This window comes from Protopterus annectens, chromosome 11.part0, assembly GCF_019279795.1.
Source record: "Protopterus annectens isolate FY-2018-M chromosome 11.part0, PAN1.0, whole genome shotgun sequence".
Taxonomy (NCBI): domain Eukaryota; kingdom Metazoa; phylum Chordata; order Ceratodontiformes; family Protopteridae; genus Protopterus; species Protopterus annectens.
Window position 1 is genome coordinate 1,474,514,171 of NC_056745.1, and position 27,507 is coordinate 1,474,541,677.

Below are 27,507 nucleotides of genomic sequence, written 5' to 3' on the forward strand. Positions count from 1 at the left end.
TTTAGAGCTTTCGGGTTTATAATATAGTCCCATTTTTACAATAGCATGTGATGCACTGGCTTAGCAGAATGTGCTTGTGTGGAACAAAAAAATATATTATACTTCTGAATGTTTTGTAACAAATGGAATTAACAATAGAAGCTTGTTGAGCTATCCTAAACAGTTGAATGTACACAGATATTCAAGCTAAAGGAAATGGATAACACAACAGAAAAAAAATTACAACTATCCTATTAATGAAAGAATATTTGAGCATGCTGAGAACTGGCTTTCTCTGGATGAGCATGGTTAACACAGCAAAAAAAAAGTTACAGGCTATCCTATCGATGAAAGAACATTTGTGAAAGAACATTTTGGCCTGCTGAGAACTGGTTTTCTCTGGATTGAGATAATGTTGCAAACAAAGGAGGCTTCAGTACAGGAAAAGAATGTTTTCATCAAGGACAAAGTTTTAAAACTATAAAAGTGGTTGTAAAATACTTTTTGGTGAACAGTTTGTAACCCAAGTCAGCTGAGGAAATGCAGTGTACCTGACAGTATTATATCTGTGTTATAAAGACAATGTTTATAATCTCACAGTAGTGCTTGGTCAGCTTGTTTCAATAAATCTGTCAGCAACTACAAATAAACAGTTGTACAGTTTGTCAGTGTGACTTGCATGCTGTTAATTTCAATTTAACTCTCAGCATGTCTAGCAGATTGTCAATGGCTTGCTGGGCAATGAGGAACTGCATTGGCTAATGTCCCACACCTGTGCCTAAGGGATGAATAAAGCACTGTCCCAGCCATCAGCCTGATGTGTACTTCACTGACCTCCAGCCTGCATCAGAGTTCCACTACAGAGACCTCAGTGTGATTCATCAGGATAGAAATGCCCCATCCATCTTTCCAGCTGCATCAGTTGGCATAGCCGCTAATCAAACTTGAGTCACAAGAATGGAGAAATAGCTTTCAGTAATGATTGAATGAAGACTATAGCTCCTTGTGAAGCATCTAGACTGACTTTACTTTTTGATGGTGCTGCATTCAAATTCCTCCAATTGACATGCACTACATTGACAGCTCCTCTCCTCTGCTATCTTAAGGCCACCTCCTGCAATTGTCTTATCTACTTCCTCCACATGATGAGACACTCTTTCATGAAGAGACAGACTCACATGGACTCTGCTACCATTTTGCCTCTTCTGTATCTCTCATTGTGTCCTCTCCTCCTTACTGTCCCATGTGTTATCCTCCTCACTGTCCCATGTGTCCTCTCCTCCTCACTGTCCCATGTGTTATCCTCCTCACTGTCCCATGTGTCCTCTCCTCCTCACTGTCCCATGTGTTATCATCCTCACTGTCCCATGTGTCCTCTCCTCCTCACTGTCTCATGTGTTATCCTCCTCACTGCCCCATGTGTTATCCTCCTCACTGTCCCATGTGTTATCTTCCTCACTGTCCTATGTGTCCTCTCCTCCTCACTGTCCCGTGTGTTATCCTGCTCACTGTCCCATGTGTCCTCTCCTCCTCAATGTCCCATGTGTTATCCTCCTCACTGCCCCATGTGTCCTCTCCTCCTCACTGTCCCAAGTGTTATTCTCCTCACTGTCGTATGTGTCCTCTCCTCCTCACTGTCCCATGTGTTATGCTCCTCACTGTCCCATGTGTCCTCTCCTCCTCACTGTCCCATGTGTTATCCTCCTCACTGTCCCATGTGTTATCCTCCTCACTGTCCCATGTGTCCTCTCCTCCTTACTGTCCCATGTGTTATCCTCCTCACTGTCCCATGTGTCTTCTCCTCCTCACTGTCCCATGTGTTATCCTCCTCACTGTCCCATGTGTCCTCTCCTCCTCACTGTCCCACATGCTATTTTGCTCTAATTGCTTCTCTTATCCAGGGCATCACACCTCATGTTTTATCTGCCATCTCCATCTTATAAACTGTAAATCCTAGCATGTTTGTGTTCTAGCCATGTTTCACTGAGTATTGTGTTTGCATTACTGCCACTACATCAGTAGACCATTCCACATTCAAAGCCATTCATTCATTCTGACAACTTACTGTCTAGACTCCAGACAATGGCACTGCTTCATTTTGTGATCTCCTCACCCCTTTTATAATATGCCAGCTCTCTCCTGAAGTAAACTTTTTACATCTATAGTTTAGATCACTCAAAGCAGATCCTATACCTGCAACAATAAAAGGTACTTCCCATTACAATTTATGCAACAGCTGAATACACATAAAATTTGGGATAAAATTATTCCTCTTGGTGCAATGAGTACTTTAAAATTGTAGCAGATGGACTATTAACAGAGCATTAATAAAATGTCCTTACATACAAGTTTCAGAAACGTGGTTAAATCAAAAAGCCCAGGACAAGATTCAGCTATATTCATAGGATGTTTCCAAGTAGAATAGCCACTCTGTAACTATATGTTTCATTAATCAGTAACATTGTACTCAGCATATGCAGATGACAGAATGGTAGGGCCATGTCCTCCCGCTCATCATCTCTACTTAACTTTATATGCAGTAGGGCAAAAAAGGTTAATTTTATGTAAAGTTTTGGTAGAATACTCCAGAAATTTGGTATTAAAGAAGGAAATGTAAGGATTTGCTGTCAATCATTAGTAACAGAGTCATTCTAAAACATCTTAAAATAATGATGAAACACTGATTGTACTCACTATCTGTAAATGGTCTGCATATGCGGAAGCAGAAAGCAATGAAATATTGCAGTGATCACAGAGTTATTTGTGTGCACAGCTGAGGGGCAGCTAGGAAGGACCAGAGGTATAACAGAATATGCCTTATCTACAGCAGCTGAAGCACAGAATAGCCAGCTCATGTGCATGCCATAAAACAACTATGAAATAAAAGTAACGCACCCAGTAGCCATCAAGGAAAACTCCACTTTATTTGAATCAAACACCAGCAAAATGCTTTCCTTGATGGCTACTGGGTGCATTACTGTTAGCTACTAGTATTTTTCATGCATCCTGGAACTTTTTATCATTTGGTAACTATGAAATAAAACAACTATGAACAAAATTCAAAGGAACTTAGGTGCGAGCAGGTCTTTCCTGAAATAAAACATCTGAGAAGGCAAACAGTAGAAAGCCTACAACTTAACAAAGTGCTGCAGTTGAGACATGTAACATTCAGATACTTACTTTAGCAGCCGAGGGATATTTTCTGAAGATGTCTACAAATCGCATAATACTGCAAGACAGATATCCAGTGGCAGTAAATAGTAATGGAGATGTAATGCTGCTTATGGCAATGATAACTTCTACCTAAAGAGAAGTTGTGCCAAGTCATAAATAGTTCATGCATTTGACTATAAATTTGATATGCAACACATAATTGTATACCGAATATACAGCTATAAACAGTGCAAAACGTTAGTTAAAATATTCAATGATACAATATGTAATATTTTGAATTGTACACAACTGAAAAAAGCAGGATGCAAATGTTTTAGTGTTCAGTTTTATAATAAAAGCATATGTAATGTTCTACTAAATTATAAATAAGCTCTGTTGATAAAACATACATAACTCTGACTGAATTATTACGGACCACCTCCTGCTCTCCACACGCAGAGATCAGGAGCTGCCATTCAGTCTTACACAACAAAATTTAATATATAAATTATACTATCTTTCCCTTCCAAATTAACTTCTACAAGTACTTTCAATGGTTAAGGTTTATTTACAGTCATGATTTTCTTACTCCACAATCTCACAAAGAATATAGAACAGTGGTGCAGTGGTAACATTGTCACCTCACAGCAAGAGGTTCTCCAGTTCGATTCTCAACTAGAGTGCCTTTTGTATGGAGTCTGCATGTCCTCCATGCATTCATGTGGGTTTCCTCTGGGTGCTCCAGTTTCCTCCCACATTTAAAGACATGTGTCTGCAGCATTTCTCCCTGAAAATTGGAAATGTTCTAAGTTGGACTTTCCAGTTAACAAATGTAAAATAAAATAAAATAAATAAATATAGCAATATTTCTTCATAATGCCCAGGTAAAAACTTAGAAAATTAATAAACAGAAACAATGTGTAACATGTTAGCTGTACCCTAAACCCTAGACCAACTGGAAAGTCAGTATACTGAAATCATATATACACAGTGTGCATTTTTCATTTCTCCTCTCTCATTTTTTTATTACAGAAATAACACAACACCTTAAAACAGCACATAAAACAGAAATAAATATCTTTGTTTTTAATATATACTGAGCTTCATTATTCTGCTACAATGTAACATCTCAGCAGCAGGATCATCACTTCTGCTACAATGTAACATCGCAGCAGCAGGATCATCACTTCTGCTACAAGTAACATCACAGCAGCATGATCATCACTTCTGCTACAATGTAACATCTCAGCAGCAGGATCATCACTTCTGCTACAACATAACATTGCAGCAGCAGGATCATCACTTCTGCTACAATGTAACATCACAGCAGCAGGACCATCACTTCTGCTACAATGTAACATCGCAGCAGCATGATCATCACTTCTGCTACAAGTAACGTCAGAGCAGCAGGATTATCACTTCTGCTACAATGTAACATTGCAACAGCAGGATCATAACTTCTGCTACAATGTAACATTGCAGCAGCAGGATCATCATTTCTGCTACAATGTAATGTTGCAGCAGCAGGATCATCACTTCTGCTACAAAGTAACTTTGCAGCAGCAGGATCATCACTTCTGCTACAAGTAACATCACAGCAGCAGGATCATCACTTCTGCTACAATGTAACATTGCAGCAGCAGGATCATCACTTCTGCTACAATGTAACATTGCAGCAGCAGGATCATCACTTCTGCTACAATGTAACATTGCAGTAGCAGGATCATCACTTCTGCTACAATGTAACATTGCAGAAGCAGGATCATCACTTCTGCTACAACGTAAAGTTGCAGCAGCAGGATCATCACTTTTGCTACAATGTAACATCGCGCAGCAGCAGGATCATCACTTCTGCTACAAGTACTGTTACAGCAGCAGGATCATCACTTCTGCTATCGCAGCAGCAGGATCATCACTTCTGCTACAACATAACATTGCAGCAGCAGGATCATCACTTCTGCTACAATGTAACATCACAGCAGCAGGACCATCACTTCTGCTACAATGTAACATCGCAGCAGCATGATCATCACTTCTGCTACAAGTAACGTCAGAGCAGCAGGATTATCACTTCTGCTACAATGTAACATTGCAACAGCAGGATCATAACTTCTGCTACAATGTAACATTGCAGCAGCAGGATCATCATTTCTGCTACAATGTAATGTTGCAGCAGCAGGATCATCACTTCTGCTACAAAGTAACTTTGCAGCAGCAGGATCGTCACTTCTGCTACAAGTAACATCACAGCAGCAGGATCATCACTTCTGCTACAATGTAACATTGCAGCAGCAGGATCATCACTTCTGCTACAATGTAACATTGCAGTAGCAGGATCATCACTTCTGCTACAATGTAACATTGCAGAAGCAGGATCATCACTTCTGCTACAATGTAAAGTTGCAGCAGCAGGATCATCACTTTTGCTACAATGTAACATCGCGCAGCAGCAGGATCATCACTTCTGCTACAAGTACTGTTACAGCAGCAGGATCATCACTTCTGCTATCGCAGCAGCAGGATCATCACTTCTGCTACAATGTAACATTGCAGCAGCAGGATCATCACTTCTGCTACAATGTAACATTGCAGCAGCAGGATCATCACTTCTACTACAATGTAACATTGCAGCAGCAGGATCATCACTTCTGCTACAATGTAACATCGCAGCAGGAGGATCATCACTTCTGCTACAGTGTAACATTGCAGCAGCTGTATCATCAGTTTTGCTAGAAGTAACTTTGCAGCAGCAGGATCATCTCTTCTGTAACAATGTAACACCACAGCAGCAGGATCATCACTTCTACTACAAGTAATGTTGCAGCAGCAGGATCATCACATCTGCTACAAGTAATGTTTGAGCAGCAGGATCATTGCTTCTGCTACAACGTAATATTGCAGCAGCAGGATCATCACTTCTGCTACAATGTAGCATCGCAGCAGCATGATCATCACTTCTGCTGCAAGTAACATCAGAGCAGCAGGATCCTCACTTCTGCTACAATGTAACATCACAGCAGCAGGATTCTCACTTCTGCTACAATGTAATGTCACAGCAGCAGGATCATCACTTCTGCTACAAGTAATGTCACAGCAGCAGGATCATCACTTCTGCTACAACGTAACACCGCAGCAGCAAGATCATCACTTCTGCTACAAGTAAAGTCGCAGCAGCATGATTATCACTTCTACTACAATGTAACGTCACAGTAGCAGGATCATCACTTCTGCTACAATGTAACATTGCAGCAGCATGATCACCACTTCTGCTACAATGTAACGTCGCAGCAGCAGGATCATCACTTCTGCTACAACATAACATCACAGCAGCAGGATCATCATTTCTGCTACAATGAAACATCACAGCAGCAGGATCATCACTTCTGCTACAATGTAACATTGCAGCAGCAGGATAATCACTTCTGCTACAATGTAATGTCGCAGGACTGGATCCTCACTTTTGCTACAAGGAACGTCCCAGCAGCAGGATCATCACTTCTGCTACAATGTAACATTGCAGCTGCAGGATGATCACTTCTGCTACAAGGAACGTCACAGCAGCAGGATCATCACTTCTGCTACAATGTAACATCACAGCAGCAGGATCATCACTTCTGCTACAATGTAACATCGCAGCAGCAGAATCATCACTTCTGCTACAACATAACATCGCAGCAGCAGGAGCATCACTTCTGCTACAATATAACATTGCAGCAGCATGATCATCATTTCTGCTACAATGTAACATCGCAGCAGCAGGATCATCACTTTTGCTACAACTTAACATCGCAGCAGCAGGATCATCACTTCTGCTACAATGTAACGCTGCATCAGCTGTATCATCAGTTCTTCTACAAGTAATGTTGCAGCAGCAGGATGATCACTTCTGTTACAATGTAACATTGCAGCAGCTGTATCATCACTTTTGCTACAAGTAATGTCGCAGCAGCAGGATCATCACTTCTGCAACAATGTAACATCACAGCAGCAGGATCATCACTTCTACTACAAGTAACGTTGTAGCAGCAGGATCATTACTTCTGCTACAATGTAACATTGCAGCAGCAGGATCATCACTTCTGCTACAATGTAGCATCGCAGCAGCATGATCATCACTTCTGCTACAAGTAACATCGGAGCAGCAGGATCATCACTTCTGCTACAACGTAACATCACAGCAGCAGGATCATCACTTCTGCTACAATGTAACATCGCAGCAGCAGAATCATCACTTCTGCTACAACATAACATTGCAGCAGCAGGATCATCACTTCTGCTAAAACGTAACATCGCAGCAGCAAGATCATCACTTCTGCTACAAGTAACTTCGCAGCAGCATGATCATCACGTCTGCTGCAATGTAATGTCGCAGCAACAGGATCATCACTTCTGCTACAATGTAACATCACAGCAGCAGGATCATCACTTCTGCTACAAGTAATGTCACAGCAGCAGGATCATCACTTCTGCTACAATGTAACATCGCAGCAGGAGGATCATCACTTCTGCTACAAGTAACGTCACAGCAGCAGGATCATCACTTCTGCTATAATGTAACATTGCAGCAGCATGATCATCACTTCTGCTACAATGTAACATTGCAGCAGCAGGATCATCACTTCTGCTACAACATAACATCGCAGCAGTAGGATCATCACTTCTGCTACAATGAAACATCATAGCAGCAGGATCATCACTTCTGCTACAATGTAACATTGCAGCAGCAGGATAATCACTTCTGCTACAATGTAATGTTGCAGCAGCTGGATCTCACTTTTGCTACAAGGAACGTCCCAACTGCAGGATCATCACTTCTGCTACAACGTAACATTGCAGCTGCAGGATGATCACTTCTGCTACAAGGAACGTCACAGCAGCAGGATCATCACTTCTGCTACAATGTAACATTGCAGCAGCATGGTCATCATTTCTGCTACAACGTAACATTGCAGCAGCAAGATCATCACTTCCGCTACAATGTAACATCGCAGCAGTAGGATCATCACTTCTGCTACAATGTAACGTCCCAGCAGTAGGATCATCACTTCTACTACAATGTAAAGATGCGGCAGCATGATCATCACTTCTGCTACAATGTAACATCCCAGCAGCAGGATCATCACTTCTGCTACAAGTAACATTGCAGCAGCAGGATCATCACTTCTGCTACAATGTAACATTGCAGCAGCAGGATCATCACTTCTGCTACAATGTAATGTTGCAGCAGCTAGATCCTCATTTTTGCTACAATGTAACATTGCAGCAGCAGGATCATCACTTCTGTTACAATGTAACATCACAGCAGCAGGGTCCTCACTTTTGCTACAATGTAACGGCCCAGAAGGATCTTCACTTTCTTTCAGGCCATGCCATATATGCATTCCTTGTTGTTAAACCATAATCTGAGATCAACAGTTCACCACCTCAAAGTAAGTTTCCATTTCAAGAAGTTTTTGAAGATTTCCACAATGCTCATAATTTATTTATTTTATGTATTTATTTGCATTTGTTTACCAGAATGGTCCAGCTGGGCCAGAAGTGCTCATTTCAGTGGAGTCCTGGGGAGAGAAACTCCACATATAAAACACCTAACATACAATACAGAATTTACATTAATAAAGACATTTAGCACATATTATTGGCAGCTTATCCATTTGGTGAAAAAAAAGTACATAAGTAGTCATTCTCAAACAAAGATATTATACAAGCAATATAGAGTATATACATGAGAACATTCCATATAAGTAGTTATCAGCTAGCAAAATTTATATAGGACACTTCATGCAGTGAGTTGAAAGCAGATAGAGGAATTAATTAGAGCCTAGGTACTTAAATCATTCACACGTTTACGAGGTGTAATAGCTGAGCAATAGGTTATATGAGTCCTATTGCAGGAATCAGCAAAGTTGGTGTATACTGTTGCCGATATAACTGGTGATATGATATTAAGGTAGGCTGCAAGAGTACCTGAATGTCTCCCCTGGTTCAATGGTAGATCTATAAGGGTTAGGAAAAGAAGAAAGTAGACAGGTGGGGTCAATGGTAGGACAATGAGGGTTAGTAGAAGAAGGACATGGACATGATGGAGAGGCGGAGTAAGTAAAAAGACAGGTGAATGTGAAAGGAGGATGCCAGAGTAGTAGAGTGGGGGTGAGAATAGTTGTGATGGTTGAAATTAGGTTATATGAGATGTGGTGTTAGCATAAGTCAGTCATATTTCAACAGTTGTTACCCAGATTTTTAAATGACTGCCTGTGAAACACCACAGTGTAAGATTTGTGAGTCACATTTAGCAACATCTGTCCCCTCGTACCACCTTAGTAATGGGTGCTAACCCTGACCTTAATGCTGCCCCCTTCCCCAACCCTATCCTTGCACCTCAACATCACTAAAACTTTCTCGTAGCACTGTCACTACGCAAAACAGACTGAGACACACAAACATTTACAAACACACATAAACAACACTACATCTATCCCCTAACCTAACGCTTTACCCTTACCCTAAAATACACAAACTCACACACAAACATATAACATCCATCCTTCACTCATCCCTGACCCTAAGCCTAGCTAAAACACACATACACACACACACACACACACACACACACACACACACACACACACACACACACACGTATGCGCATGCTGAAAACCTCCAACCCTATTTACCTGTATTTACATTCCATACCATCAACATATCCACTGTTCAGCAATCCATACTGTCGACATTAAATCACACCCCAGAATTTGTTGAACAAACATACATTTGGTAAAATGCAGGGGACCCACAGATAGAGAGATAAATAGATACACTTACACACACACACACACACACACACACACACACACACACACACACACACACACACACACACACACACACAGTTTGCTGAGAAGTGATTGAACATTCATCTTGTCGAACAGAAAAAAAGCCATTACAGTTCATCGAAAATCAGTTTATTAACTTATTACATCCGAGTGACGCCTCCAGGTGGATCTGCAGTTAACTCCTACTGACGCCTCTAGGCATCAAATATTGCTTATTCATATCTGCATCAATAATTCCAAAATCATGCTATGTAGATGGTTTAAAAAAGATTTCATCGTAAAGCTTACAAATAGCAAATTGAACTGCATTAATATTTTACCTCTGTCTAGAGCAGGTAAACAGATATTAACTGTTATTTTTATGATATTAATTTATATAGATATAATTCTCACATTTTTCTAAACATCTCAACATATAAGTAATACAGACAGAACTCCTTAGCCTCATATGAAAGCTCTCAGCTGGATGAATAAAATGCTGCTGACAGTGTGTGTGTAAACTTGAGTGGTTGCTGAGATATTGTAAGTTGTTTACAAAATGCTTCAAATATAATAGTTACTGTGTTTAATGTGACTTAAAAAATTCAGTTTAAGATCTAGAACCTAAAGAATAGTACCACTACAAACATAGTTTGTGCTGAAGAGTTTGCCATTTATACTTCTTTCATAACCCGTATGGTTCTAGACATCTGAACATTTGTTTGAAATGTGAGGACATAATTTGATTGTGCAAAAAGGCTTAGGCGCTGTCCATTGGAAGTTACAGTGCAAACTTTCTACGCTCCATTGGAGTGAATGAGTTTATGTACTGCCTTTTCTTCTGTGAGAGATTGGTACAGTTGATCAAAAATCACTTTATCGTATGTACTGGCTTTTCTTCTGTGAGAGACTACAATTCAGTGGACATCAGGGAATTTGTCCTTTCCCCACTGTAGTGCAATCTCGGAGTTGGGGTTGTAGGGGCACAGCATTTATATGGTTACATACCAAAGGGAGCATTGCATTTGTTGAGAGGAGTGATAAGGGAAGACTACAATTGCAACCAGAAAATAACCAAAAAGTGTGAGTTATACACTCAGTCCTATGCAGGACTACAGTGGTAGTTAATGTGTACCTAGACGTACACCTGCTACACATCTGGCTGATTTCCAGCTGTAATCTCTCCAATATAACTACATGGCACACAAGAGTTGCTTTGTATCTTTCATAGTCCGCCATGTCACTCCCCCTTCCCTCTCAATATTTTTACACATAATACCTTCCCCCATCCTCATCTGTTTCTCTGTAACAGCACTCACAGGCCTTATACTACAAACACCTGTATCACTATAAACACCTGTATCACTATAAACACCTGTATCACTATAAACACCTGTATCACTACAAACACCTGTGTCACTATAAACACCTGTATCACTATAAACACCTGTATCACTATAAACACCTGTATCACTATAAACACCTGTATCACTACAAACACCTGTATCACTATAAACACCTGTGTCACTACAAACACCTGTATCACTACAAACACCTGTATCACTATAAACACCTGTATCACTATAAACACCTGTGTCACTACAAACACCTGTGTCACTAACCACCTTCCTCTTATCCCTGCTTTTGTCCTCGTCCAGTTTTCCACAAACACCTTCTACTTACTAACATTTTGTTACCCTTAACCATCTCATTATAATCCACTCCTGTATGGACATAATGCTTCTAGTTTTTACAATTATTATTGTATCCTGCCTTTAACTATGGAAACTATGTCAATATTATTCTAGATTTATATATACATATCTAATATACCTTTGGAATGCAGATAAATCTATTTCTTGTTACACTTCAGATTTTACATAACAATAATGTATAACTGTATGTAAACTTGCATGGAACTTTTCTCCCCAGACCCCCACTAAAAATGGAATGTTGCCCAATCAGACATTCTCAGTCAACAAACACAAATAAATAAATAAATAAGATTACCCCTTCGATTTTGAAAATATTCCCGTTAGAAATGAACTGGGGCACACTGAATGATTTCTTTCCTATGGTAGAAACATGGTGACTGAATGAGAGAGAGCTGCCCACATGAGTGCCCTGGTCTCTTATGAGTGTATCTGTGTGAAGAGGAGTACCTTTTATAACATGCAAAGTGAGAACCACTTATAACATATGAGGTGGGAATAGCTTTTTTTGCCAAATGTTAGTTGACCTCCACTCTCTGGCATTTATATTTATATCACTATCATTACACCAGGTATTTGCATATTCCAGCCTTTTGATCGGTTAGTATCAGTGAATAATCGTGCCCAAATTTTAGTCATCAACAAATGCTGTCAAGAACAGTTCAGAGATATTGGCTTGGATGTCTACAAAATAAATACCAAACAAGAGATAACCCAGCACTGTTCCTTGTGGCACCCCACTAGTTCCAATTTTGCATTTAGAGGGGGTACCAACAATGTTCACTATATGAGATCTATTAGATAGCCAGTTTGCAATCCAGCAGACAACATAGTGATTTACGTGAAGTTTGCCTAACTTTTCAATAATATCAGCACAGGGGATAGTGTCAAAAGCCTTGCAGAGATCACAATAAGCATTGTGCATAGACCTACCACTGTACACAGCCTCTGAAACTTTTCAAAGAAATTTACTAGGTTCAGGAGACAGGACCTGTCCTTCACAAAACCTAACTGAGTGTCATTTAGAAGACTTGTGGGCTGTTGTGCTGTAATTACCTGAGTCTGTGTAAGGGCCACGTTTTTGTAGGGGAAGGCTGGTGAGGCTGGTGGGCTGTAATTACCTGGGTCTGTAGAGGGCCCCCTCTTGTGTAGGGGAGTCACAGTGATTGTTCTCCTGGCATCAGGCACAAATCCTGTGGATAAACTGAGGTTGAGCATTTTAAGCGGCAAATCTGAAAATACATGCTTGACAATGAGCAGAATGCAGCCTGGTAAGTTATCTGGTGCCAGTAAAATATTATTTTCACCCTTTGACAAGGATTCTAAAACTTCTTCAAATGTGATTATAAGGAAAACAAATTTTCAGGGATAATGGGTGTAACAATATGGGGAGGTGGAGTAAAGTTCGAACTAAATTTGTATGCTAATACATTGCATATATCCTTGGGACTGTAGTGTGTGATACTATTGTAGATGAGCTTGTTGCATTGTTGAAAATTATTCCTTTATTTCCTGGCATAATTGAGTAAAGATGCATAAATAAATGCTAATAGCTAATAACACTCCTATAAAATATCAAAAAAACACACTATCACCATGATTAATCATGAAAGCAAAACACAATCCTTAAAAATGAAAAGAAAAAAATTTGTAAAACACACCTCAACAAAACCAATTATCAAAATGTATAATAAATTACCAACAGCACTGTTTCTCTTCACCATTCACAAAGTTATTGACAATTGGTGCATTAGAATAAACAAATTAACCAAGTACTGCAGTAAACTGTATGCAACAATGAAATCAACAGGATGCTAAAGGTACTCATGGGTTAAAAGTCTCCCCAGGTGAGTCCTACATATGAATAGTACACCTGGGGACTTAATACACAACCAAAAATACATACCAGAGCATCACCGGCTAAAGAAATGTTAAAATGTATTAAGTCACCTCTGTGTTACCAAATTGAATACACATAGTCCAGAGGTCATTAGACTTAATCGACATACATACATTTCCAACCTTCTCTTACACTCTATTCTCCCACTGATAAAACTTTTAACAGCCAGGGGACTTCGAATATTTCACATAAATGTACTAAACATAATAAACAGGACATATTATGAGACTGGATGAATGATGCCAGGCCAGACATTTTGAGGACAATTAAAATGATCCTGAAATTAAACATCTGCCTTACTACCTTTATGAAACACAACTGCATGCTAACCTGAAACAATAGTTGAGAAAATAAAAAAAACCTAACCCTAAAATCCCTGAAAGCTCACTATAGCACATTTAAGCATGATACCAGCCCAAAATGGCTAATAATGCAACTATTAAAAAGAAACCACACAAATCAGGAACTATATACACAATAACTGTATCTACTTCAAAAGGGAACCTTAGTCATCCTAGGAAACTTTAACTTTGCCTCTCATGGATGAGTAAAACATCAACTAAACATGTTTTTAAGTCTGACTAACACAACACAAATTACTGGCACTAGACTCATTGTAAAGATAGGAATCAGCACCCTAAATTACCTTGTAATCACAAATATACAAAATAAACAGAAAATGGATCTCTTTCTAATACTCTCAGTTCTGAATCAATGATCTCCACAAGAACTTACTCAGAGGCCAAGGAACCTCTATTATCTGGTGAGATTAGCTCTGTTGACTGAACCTTATTATTTCATCAGATTTACCCCTCACAACCCTAGAAATATTTAACTCAGTATAAAATACTATCATAAACAAAATCTTTGATGCCACCATCAAAAAGGATAAAAAGTAAAAGCTGCCTGTGGCTTGGCAGTAAAATTAGGAGATGAGATGTGGTACGAATGGAAAGTAACAGGCAAAACAAACAGCCACAGTGCATTTGTTACGCTTTGTAAAACATGCTGCCTAAAAACAAACAACCTAGAACTTCTTATCTATATAAAAAAACACACTTACTATCCTCTAAGCCAGAAGTTTTCCAGAAGGTCCTCAAGGACTTTGCCAGCCTGGATGCTGAGTCCCTCCACTGATAACAAGCCGATAACAGCACAGACTGCCCCTGCCTTTTGTAACAAGCCAACAATGACACAGACTTCTCTGGCTTATGAAACAGGCTGACAACGGCACAGACTGCCTCTGGCTTTAAAACAAGCTGACTATGCCAAGTTTTATTACTCCTTATTCTCAGGCAGCTCCTGCTCTGAGCATGACCATATTACCTACGTTTTCCGATACTGGGAAACGGCTCTTAAGCGGCGCCTCCTAAGCGCTTACTCTGAAGCCTAGTTTCTTTCACTCTCTTCCTGTTAAGCTGTTACTGTGTTATTTTACAGCAGATCTAAGCCTGTCCTGACCCAGCATAGTCCTTCTTAGTGTTTGTTGAATGATGGCTGACTACTGTTGCTATTAAATAGGTAGGAACATCATTTACTTTTATCCTCTGGTTCCTGCTAATATCTAGGGGCATATAATCTCATGCAGAAAGTGTTACTACCTTACAATATTTAAATAATGGTTAACTATGTGTTCACATCTGCTGCTACCAGGGTTAGGTTTTCAGTGTAACTGCTATTTTTACATATCTGCCCCCATGAATGACTGTTAGGTTTTTGTGTAACTGCTATTTTTACATATCTGCCTCTGTGAATGAGTAGTTGTATCTGTACTACAAGGATTATTGCACTGTATATTTGCTATATACATATAAGTATTGGTTAATGTTTAGAATATTATATCCACTCTAAATCTTGCTATGTGTTAACTCCTGTTTCTTATAACTACCTTATCTCTCTTGCCTCCTTAAGTTGCCCTGCTTTACCTGTGCTTCCAGCACTAACCTGTCAGAAACTAAAGGAAACCCTGCAACTACCTACGTTACATCTCACAGACTAACTGCCCTACAAGCCCTATATCAAGGATACAGGAAAAGTATGTGTATTAAATAATTTCTGCCTGAATTGTCATACTACTAGTGTACCACTGCTGCAGGTGGTAAGTTACGTCTTGAGCTAGGGCAGCAAGCAGCTTCCAGCAGAGTACCCCTCCCCATTCTATACATTAATCTCTCTCTCGCTCTCCCATCCTCTTTAGAATCCCTCTTTTTGACTAAATCTCCCACCTTTCCTTGGTTTACTCCTTCTCACTCCATCTTACATCTGCCTGCATTCTTAGGCCTGTCCACTAGGTGGCACCCTTACCCAGCCTCATCCCCTTTTTCATCCTCCTATTACATAGCCACTTACCCTATTTCCCCTATTGTACCTGCATTGATATCCTGTTCTCCCACCTTACTTTTTACTACTACTTTGTCTACTACTACCTTTCCTAGGATCACTTCTCACTGGCCTTTACCACATCTGACTTTTAAAACTTACCTTCACAAATCAGTCCTGCTGATTGTTTCCTCTACAACTGCTCCAGACTCTGTGTCTACCCGCTCCGTTTGCCCTACGGGCTCACTCCGCTCCCCTCCCTACCCCAATTCCCACCCACCACACCTTTTCCCATTACCCACTTCACATTTCCCATTGGCCAACTTCTCTTTCATTTCCCATCTCTAACCACCCCCCTTCATACTTACCACTACCTCCTATCTTTACACACTCCCACCTTATATACTTCCATCCCCACATATATACAACAAATAACTATTCCTTCCCAATGGCTTATTCAACTATCCCTTTTCAAATTCAACTCTGCTTCACTCTTTTACCACTACCGCTACTAACCTTTGCATATTTACTCTCCTCATATGAGCACCTAGTATATCCACAAACTAACTACCCCAACCAACAAACCAACTCTCAACCCTTACCACACCTGCATAACCATGCAAACATAACATGCTCACCTAGCTACCTACTTTCAAAGTATCATAGAACACTTCACAGTAAATATAATACACAATATTTCAAAAGAGTGTTACTTCTCTACAGCAAATTCCCTAACCCAAGCTATCTACTACAACTCCTCACAGTACAGGATGGTGATATTCATCCTAACCCTGGCCCAACAGCAACCCCTATCACTCTTCATAACCATAATCAATCTATCAATTCTCCCCTTGCAAGACCTTCCAACTCTCTCCTACTAGCTCATCTTAATATACGTAGCATTAACAACAAAGTGACTCAACTCCATGCTCTCCTAGAAGTATACGTCTTTGACATTATCTGCCTAACTGAAACATGGCTAAAATCTGTCATCAAAGATAATGAAATTATCCTACCTAGATATAATATCCTAAGACTTGACAGAGTAGCTAAGAAAGGTGGTGAGGTGGCTATTCTATTTAAATCTGGCTTTCAGTTAACCACTTACAACTGTAATCTACCTCCGGACTCCAATGCTGAGATTCTCATCTCTAAACTTGAACTTAACAATGCTAAATCAATCTATATTATCTGTATGTATCTGCCCCCTGGAAATAACATAGCCACCTTGGAAAATATCCTCTACTGGCTATCCCAACACCTGCCTCAAGAAACCACAATCCTAGGCGACATAAATTTAGACTGGAATTCCTGCTGTAGTAGCCTTCCTACCACCCACATAAACCTATATGGTTTCTCTCAAACCATTACCTCCCCCACCAGAATAAATAAAGCTAACAAGAAAGCAAGCATATTAGACTGGATTCTCACAAACAATCATACTCACTACTATGATGCTGGAACCCACCCCAATGATATCAAGTGACCACTCACTTACCTACATCATCAGACATAAAGCCAATACCCCCACCCCAACCTCTATCAGACATATTAGATCCAAAAAGAAATTTAACCCTGATCTATCAAAATGGAACTAAGAGCATGCAATTGGGTTCCCTTAAAACAACTCCCTTTAGATGAAGCTGTTAATTTCTTTAATTCTACCTTTCTTTCCATTCTTAATCACCATGCTCCAACCAGATCTAGTAGAATTAAGACCAAGTCTGCCCTATGGCTTTCTAACGAAACCAAACACAAAATTCTCATCAGAAATAAATATTGGGCCAAATGGAGAATGACAAAAAACACTGCTGACCAACTAACCTTTAGACAGCTAAGAAATGACACTAAAAAGGCCATACTTTCTGACAAACAAAACTACTACTTACAATATCAACAACCTAATCACAACAACCCACAGAAATTCTGGGCCGGCATTAAGCGATTACTCCATCCAGGTCAATCCAGTACACCAAACCCTCAAAATACAAACCAGAAAAATCCCATCCATACAGTTAATACCTTCAATACCTTCTTTACAGATGCTATCCAAACACTAGCTAGTCATCTATCATCTAATACCTTCACATTACCTTCATAATCCTCAACCCCACCCCCCTTTTCATTTCAAACCTGTCACAACCACATTTATTCAAACCCTTTTGAATAAACTGAAACCATGCTCTCTTTCTGCAGACCTACTGCCTTCTGAATATCTACAGCTATCATCCAAGGCCATAGCCTATCCTATTTCCATACTGGTCAACAGAACTATTACTGAAGGTTACATCCCCAACTTATGGAAAGTCACCCATATTATTCCCCTACATAAAGGTGGGCATTCCACTGAAATATCAAACTATCACCTCATTGCCCTACTTTCTCCCCTAGCTAAAATTATGGAGAAATGTATCCATAAGCAACTATTCCACCATTTAATCAAAAACAATTTATTTTCCAACTGTCAACATGGTTTCAGACCCTTACACAGCACTACCACTGCCCTCCTATCCTTTACTGACTACATTAACAGGCATCAAAACCTGAATAATCTTTCTTCTGCTCTATTTATCGACCTGTCTAAAGCATTTGACATGTTAAACCACCAAATTCTCATAAACATCCTAAAATTTCTGTCATTAGACCCACTTTCCATAAAATGGTTCCAATCCTACCTTGACAAATGACAGCAAGCAGTACTTTGGCATAATACTTTATCCACCCATCTACCCGTTACCTTAAGTGTCCCTCAGGGGTCCGTACTTGGACCTCTTCTCTTCTCTATATTTATTAATGACCTTCATCTAGCTATCCCACAAGCCACTTGCATACAATATGCTGATGACTCCACACTATTATGTTCAGCTATATCCTCCCATGCCCTTCACACTCTCACCCAAAATGTATTCAACATAATTGAACAATGGTTCACTCAGCATTGCCTTCTTTTGAACCCAAAGAAAACCAAACTCCTCCTACTCTAAAGTCCTCCCCTCTTCAATTCTCTGTGACATCTACCAATGGTACTATAATATCTCCTCACTATACCACCAAACTACTAGGTGTCACCATCAACAATAATCTGAAACTCGACATCCACATCAATAATACTGTAAAGACTGTCAATAAAAAATTGGCACTGTCTATAGGATTAAACCTTTCCTTTCCCCTACTGATAAAACTACTATCGCCCACACCCATTTTGATCTCTACACTCCTTTATGTCTCACTCATTTTTACTAATCTCTCCAAGAGTTAGAAATGTCCTATAATAACATTGCAGGATTTGCTATGGGAAACCCATTCCGAACCCATCATTGTATAAATTTAAACCAGCTAGGATGGTTAGAACTACAACACCTGACTAAATATCACCAACTAACCATTGACCACAACATTCCTTATAAACCTTCTAATACTCCATCTTTATCCACCCTCATCACCCCTTATAAAAATCTGAAGTCCTTACGCTCATCTCACAAACTGCTTGTCTACACCTCTAAACCTAATAACAGAGCTGGGGATTCTCTCTTCTCTAATACTGTAGGTAAATCTTGGAATCTTCTCAATAATGACTTCTCCTCACTCGCCTCTTTATCTCTCTTTAAAAATAGACTTAAACTTCTCCTCAAATCATACTGGTTATGCCCCTGCTCCAAACCAAACTAGTCATCTACCTCTACAAAATTGACTTACCTATCCAGTGCTTACTATCCTCTATTACATTTTCCGTCTTATTATATTTTTCTTATCTACCTTTTTTCATTATTTGTATCCTCTTTATATACCTTTTGTTGAGTAAATCCATTGCTACATCACTACACATCTAACTTCCTTTATCTACTTCTGACTTAACCTGTATTATGTCTCCGTACTTTCAATTTGCACCATTTATGACACTGGACGTCAATGTTACATCCTGTTACAACCTTTATGCTGTAATTCACGTTACCATTGTTGATGATGTTTTATTTTTTTTACTAGGATACTATTTTTATTAGAATATTTGATTTTTTTGTTGTTTGTACTTGTATTATTGTATTTGGACCATGTCTTAGAGCTTATCTCCCTGGGCCTCTACTGAAAATGGACATATATCCAGTTAGACTACCCCGGTCAACAAATGTAATATAAAATAAAATAAAAAATAAATATTACTTACATCCAGAAAAATTAGTATAATAGATATAACTGGAATATTAGCACAACAGTTATCAAAGTCATATTTAAAAGCAACTCATTTAAGCTAAATCTAAACTTTTCATCAGAGAAAACCTACCTAAAAAAGAAGTCAAATCCATATACAATCCAGCCTTCCTTCCTCGGCATGACTTTATCAGTTGTCTACAAACCACTTACACAAATACATAACCTGTGTTTAACCATAAGCATGCTTCCTGATCTGTGTAATCAGGAAGCTGTAATTCCTTTCCCAAAAGTAATCTCTTCTTCTCCTCAAGACTGCAAACCTGTCAGTAACCTTCCCCATAACAAGAATCATTACCTCAAAGATACTACAATATAGAAATAGAAGTAACTTTTTCTATTATTTTGATAATTGCTTGTGTGTGAGTCAGATGACATTCTCACTGCAATCTATTAGTTAACAGACACAATTTATGGAAATGGCAGAACTCAAAGACGGTCTCTTCATAGACCTTAAAACACCTTCTGAATGTGTAAACCAATGCCTGCTCATTCAAAAACGACACACAGCTAGATTTAGGGCTAGTACACTAAGCTAGGTGCAGAACTGGACAAACATTTACCATTTTTAAGAACAATTTTTTCTGCCAGTCTCTAAAATTCTTATAAAATTGATATCCTATTCTATCTGGGCCTGGAACTGACTGACTGTAACTTAAGTTGCCCAAAGATTTTATCTAATTCATATAAGGAAACTTAATTTTCTAATTTTTTATTTCTGTATCTGATTATTTTTAACATTGCGTTCTCTTCTGTGCACCTTCTTTTTATCTTGAAACATTTTCTTTACATAATTTATTACAATATTCATAATTTGTTCTTGAGTCCTTCTTAGCTTTCCACTACCAAACTTTCATTTGTCTCATTACACAAGTATTTTCTTTAACTATATTACTCAAGTAAGCTGACACATCCTCTCTTTTAACCTATAATAATATCTTTCCTTAAATAATAAATCTGTAATTTTCTTGTTTCTTTCCATAAATTATCTGTTCTGTCACAAAATATTCTCTGTCATTTTTCCAGATTTTTTAAGGATCTATATTTATTTATTTATTTATTTATTTTACATTTGTTAACCGGGCTAGTCTAACTGGATATATTTCCATTTTCAGTAGAGGCCCGGGGAGAAAAGCTCCGGCAGTTATACAACTTAGAAAATCATCCACAGGGATTAAAATAAAAATAAAAATAACAATTACAAGTAAATAATGTTTAGAATTAAAAATTATGCCTTGTAGGAAGTAGTAATAATATAGAGTAGGAACTATACATTGCTTTTTCTGCTTTTCTTATATCTAATTGTGATTCTAAAATAACGTTTCTTGTATATATTTTTGTAAGACAGCCACCACTCAGACCAGTTTGTATAACATACTCTAGTGGAAATGTAATCTTTCCATAATTATATAACTGTTTTTTTTTTCAATTGCCATCCCATAATTTCTCAGTTATTCCTTTTATTCCTTTCACAATCTGATATACTCATTTGCCTTCATTTCTATCCATGTGGCTGAGTGATCTCAAACACCTGGCATAAGCATTTCTCCTTCAGCAATATTTAAAGCTTGTTATATAATAAAATAATCTGTTTCTGTCTTGTATACTCCTCAGCTGTTAACATTCGAAATCTTTAAATTACATTTTATATCAAACATTTTCTTAATATCATCATCTCTCTGTTTCTTTTTCCTCTCAAATCAGAGGTAAATCTCCCATCAATATTATATTGGTATTTATTGCTACTTAATCCAAAAACATAATTTTGTATATGTACATATATATATATATATATATATATATATATATATATATATATATATATATAGATATACATATGAATTTATACACACACACACACACACACACACACACACACACACACACACACTATGTGGTCACACTGCATGTAGTCAAAAATTGTTTTTGTTAACTGGTTTGTTGCATATTTTGTCAGTTTTAAATTTCATTGTTTTGTTCTATAATCAACTTTTATTTAGCCAAATATACCATCTAACTTCTAGTTACACTTTTATTGTGGTTGTGCAATCAAGGAGTTAGTATATATAAGTAAGGGATGTTCACAGACATCTTTATTTCATTGCACACTTAGTTTTTAACTTTGTTTTTTCAGTCAACTGCTTTTTAGTTAGCTATAGCATCGACCTTCTAGTTACACTTTCACTGTGGTTATGCAACTGTGACCCGTAAATAAATATTTTACTTTTTTATCTCTGTCGTATGTCAAAGTCAGAATAAACTGTATTGTCATTTGGACCCACACCTCACTGTAGGCTAACCAAAATTTTGTTGCTTCAAGCTTTATGTGCAGACAATACATATAAATATAACAGATATAAATAAAACACATTTATAACATTTGACATGACAGTAGGACATAATTAAATTTTTGTATCTCTATCTCCGTATCTCCGTAAGGGGAGATTTCCATTTACTGCAATGTAGTGAGATCTCGGAGTTGGTATATTTAAGTAGCGGGGGGTGTGGGGGGGTGCATTGGGGCTTGTCCCCCTGCATAGAGCAATTTGTGTTGTGTTTGGGTGTTTTTTATTTGTGTGTGTATTCGATGTTTTGGGGTTTCGACATTTTCTTGTCGATTATTATGCTGTCGACAGTTTGAGTTTTTGACAGCGTAATATAAACGGGCTATCCAGTATATAACTGTAAATAATATTTGTTTATCATAATTAAGGTAGCAATGATATGTTTCTACTTCCTTTTTGAGAGGATATACACATCTGGATGTATTGGTATGAATATTTTTGTTTAAATATTTTTGCAGCAAGCTAATGACTTCTTGGCCGCAACTATTTTTCTTCTATTTTATCTTTTTGTGGTTCTGCTAGTATTTTTTCTGGATTGCATTTTGAGAGCATCTCTTTTATTTTATTGTCTGTTGCTGTCAATGATTTTTTTAATTACTTGCATAGGAGACTTTTTTGTTAGTCTATGAGTGGTGATTCGATGATTTGATGGTTGTCCTTTCAGTAGGTCTCTCTCTCTCTCTCTATATATATATATATATATGGGTCTACTTTAGATGAACAAAATGCCACTTACCCAAAATGCATTTCACCAACATGAGAAAACCAACAGCACAACAACACTGATGTCCAGGAACACCGACTATTCACACTAGGTAAGTAACCGCTCGGTCATCCTGTTGAACTTTGCCCCTTACCCCCACAGTAGTGCAATCTCGGAGTTGGTATAGTTAGTTAGGGGGGGTGGGGTGGGTTTGGTTTCATCCATTTACATGTTTGTTTTGGATGGTTGAGCAGTTACTTACCTGGAATGAATAGTCGGTGTTTCGGGACGTCAGTGTTGTTGTGCTGTTGGTTTTCTCATGTTGGTGAAATGCATTTTGGGTAAGTGGCATTTTGTTCATCTAAAGTAGACCCATATATATTTATATATATATATATATATATATATATATATATATATATGTATATGTATATATATATATATATATATATATATATATATATATACACACACACACATATATCAGTAGTTCGCTTTTCGAAGCCTTATAACGGGAACAGTCTTCAGGTTCTTCCCTTTCATTCACTCTCATGTCTCTCTCCCGGAACCATTGCGCTGGATATCAAATCTTCCAACAATAACAGCAAACAATGCACTGTGATGTTAACCACAGCCCCCCTTTATGCAAATTTAATTTTCAATAAGCAAATCTGTTCTTAATGCAACATTTTCATTTAAAATGATAACAATAACACTCTTTCTAATACAACAAATTTTCCTACCTGTTCTTAAAGAAACACTTGTATTTACCTGATCTGCTTAAAGGAAACACTTCTTGTTTATAATAACAGTTTAAAATATTCATATATTTGTTGATATATATACTATGGACATAAAATACAACATTGTTTGCAATATTTACATTAATTTGGACATCTTTAGTGAGATCGACCATGTTATGCTAATATAAATATATACATATGTAAGTATAAATTTATCAAAGCCCAACACGTTGAACAAAGTCATCTATGATCTGATATAATGATTGTAAATGTAAATAAATCCAGTACATTTGTGATCAAATAGCTATACACAAATGCCACAATGGAACAAAACACTCCACTGGCCTTGTGTAAATTACCTTAAGCAGTTATAACTTCAGAGCTCTTGTAATCTCAGCTTGCTTACAAAACCAGAAGACGCATAATGTACATCTGTGCTCTTCACTCCGTCCCTAAAGTTAGCTAAATCCAGCTCTGCAATACAGAAACTTCACTTCTTTATGCCGCAAGTCCAGTTACTGCAAACCTCACCTCTGTAAAAAGCAACTGCTTAAACTGCACAAGCAGTTAAAGTACTTTATGCATAGAAGGCTACACCCTCCACGCATGCACAAAGCAGGGCCTCTGCCCACTTACTCCTGGAACTTATATTTACTAATTACATGACTGAACAACTGCAATGAAAGTGAAATACAATAAATTGAGCTACGGTTAGCCTCCTGTAGTTAAGCCATTAGAAAGAAGGCACGTGTGAGAGTTGAACCCTGAAACTGTTGGATATTCTAGAGGGTATGAGTGTGCGAGTGTTTGCAGTTTAGAGTTAGAGTAAGGGCTAAGTAGGGGAATGGATTAGGTGTAGCGCCAAGTGTTTGCAGTTTAGAGTTAGAGTAAGGGCTAAGTAGGGGAATGGATTAGGTGTAGCGCCGAGTGTTTGCAGTTTAGAGTTAGAGTAAGGGCTAAGTAGGGGAATGGATTAGATGTAGCGCCGAGTGTTTGCAGTTTAGAGTTAGAGTAAGGGCTAAGTAGGGGAATGGATTAGGTGTAGCGTCGAGTGTTTGCAGTTTAGAGTTAGAGTAAGGGCTAAGTAGGGGAATGGATTAGGTGTAGCGCCGAGTGTTTGCAGTTTAGAGTTAGAGTAAGGGCTAAGTAGGGGAATGGATTAGGTGTAGCGCCGAGTGTTTGCAGTTTAGAGGTAGAGTAAGGTCTAAGTAGGGGAATGGATTAGGTGTAGCGCCGAGTGTTTGCAGTTTAGAGTTAGAGTAAGGGCTAAGTAGGGGAATGGATTAGGTGTAGCGCCGAGTGTTTGCAGTTTAGAGTTAGAGTAAGGGCTAAGTAGGGGAATGGATTAGGTGTAGCGCCAAGTGTTTGCAGTTTAGAGTTAGAGTAAGGGCTAAGTATGGGGAATGGATTAGGTGTAGCGCCGAGTGTTTGCAGTTTAGAGTTAGAGTAAGGGCTAAGTAGGGGAATGGATTAGGTGTAGCGCCGAGTGTTTGCAGTTTAGGGTTAAAGTAAGGGCTAAGTAGGGGAATGGATTAGGTGTAGCGCCGAGTGTTTGCAGTTTAGAGTTAGAGTAAGGGCTAAGTAGGGGAATGGATTAGGTGTAGCGCCGAGTGTTTGCAGTTTAGAGTTAGAGTAAGGGCTAAGTAGGGGAATGGATTAGGTGTAGCGCATGGTGTTGCTGTGTGAGATGTGTGTATATGAGCGTATTGTGCTGTGGTAGTGTTTTGGAAAGGGCTTTTCTACGTTAAAGTGCAGGGTTTAAGTTAGGGGCAGGGTTAGGTTTATCATGGACATGTGTTATTAAGGTGGCACAGGGGTGTCTTTTTGTGTATCAACTTCAGCTTCCAGCTAATTTATTTATTTAAATTTTGTTTACCTAATCACAGAACTCTCTACATCTTTCCATTGTTTTAGTACATTAATGTGACAGTTTGTTGTATGTTTTTATTTTCTGGTTGACGAACGTTGTAGTTCACCCAGTTTATTGTTTCAATCACATCAAACGCCCGTTGCCACTTAGCCAGAAATATGCTTTCTATGGACAGCAGTAACACCAACACGTGATCCCAGGTGAAACTCTCTGTGTGAGGCATTTTTACTGTAGATTCATCATTGCATCTCCTGTGCTTTATGCATGTGTTCCTTTACTGTTGGCCTAATCAACTTTAGTCTATCCTGTCAACTAATGCAGTCCTGTGATTCAAATGGTACATTCTCTGCTTCCAAAATCTCTTTAGAAATGTCAAGCAGCAGTCACAATGGAGTAAACCCCATTCAAGCTTGAGGCACTTCTGAAATTAGGGTAACAATTGGTTCAATTCCTATCATTTTTCTTAACATGGACTTCATTGTTTTGTAGGCACTCTCTATTCATTGCTTAATCCACACTGGTGCGATCCCCATGACATAAACAGCATGCTTTGCTCAGTACATTTCAGTTCTCTGGACACAGCCTGGCATTATTCTCATATAATGGCACAGCTTCTAGAAAAAAAAAACTGTAACACAGTCCGTTATCAGTAGTGTGTACTGACAGCCATTACTACATTTTACTTGTGTCCTCACAATGACCACAGCAATGAATTCAAATGGGAAATCTGCAGTAGACATCACATTCATCGGGCTCCTAAATCAAGTATAGGGAGCAGTTTTCTAATATTCTTGACAAGAAGTGTATTACACTATACCTGCCCAATACATTGTGACTAAAGCTGGTATTCATAATCACTGTGAATGCATTATGGGTACCAGCAATGTTTGCGAATGAGCATAACTAAGTCGAGATTCATAGAGGCCATTTATGTTAATGTATGATGGCCATGAAGAAGTATAAACAAACTCATAAAGAGATGTAAATAATATATATTGCTAACATCTTCCACATCTTAGTGCAAATCGCATCTACGCTAGCCCTTTGTGGAGATGTACCCCAAACCCTGGCCCTAACAACCCCTTGAACCACCCAACAATCTATAACTCCACTCCCACCCTAACACACCTCCCTCAAAAAATCCTTTGACCTGCTCCTGCTTAACATAACATTAGAAGCATCACAAACAAGATCTTAGAGCTACATGCACGTTTCCTTCTACTCCCCTGACATTGTTCTGTTCACAGAAACATGGCTAAAATCTGATACAACTAGCAGTGAAATAATTCCTCCTGGCTATTACTTACGGCATAAAGATCGGACAAACGGAAGAGGTGGAGGTGTTGCTGTCTTAAGAGCCAATTAAACATTGAACTAGTAGACCTTCCACTGCCATTTACTGCAGCAGAAGTTATGGTTACTAAACTACATCTAAATACTAAAAAAGGCATAAACCTAGTCGGCTGCTACCTTTCACCAGGGAACAATATAGATGCTGTAAAAAACCTGCTTCACTGGGCGTCTAACACACTCCATCAAGAAACCTTAATATTAGGTGATTTTAATATTGATTGGCTAACATACAACACTGCCAGCCCAACAAACTTCATCAACCTGCATGGGTTCTCACAATTTATCCAAGTCCCAACTAGAGGCAATAAAACATCAAAAAGGGAATCAAAACTTGATGGGATGTTGTCAAAAAGACCATACAAAATTAGTATTGCAGGTTGTCTCCCAGACAGCCTGAGTGACCACCTACCAA

General features: G+C 38.6%; 1 protein-coding gene across 4 annotated transcripts in view; it reads right to left on the bottom strand.

Annotated features, from left to right (window-relative positions):
• Positions 1 to 27,507, bottom strand: part of MLC1 (modulator of VRAC current 1) — a 789,519-nt gene that overhangs the window by 158,029 nt on the left and 603,983 nt on the right. For all 4 annotated transcript variants that reach the window (XM_044088780.1, XM_044088778.1, XM_044088777.1 and 1 more), the window contains one exon: positions 3,160 to 3,282. In XM_044088780.1, the coding sequence (XP_043944715.1) occupies positions 3,160 to 3,282 (123 nt within the window). The remainder of the gene's footprint in view (positions 1 to 3,159; positions 3,283 to 27,507) is intronic.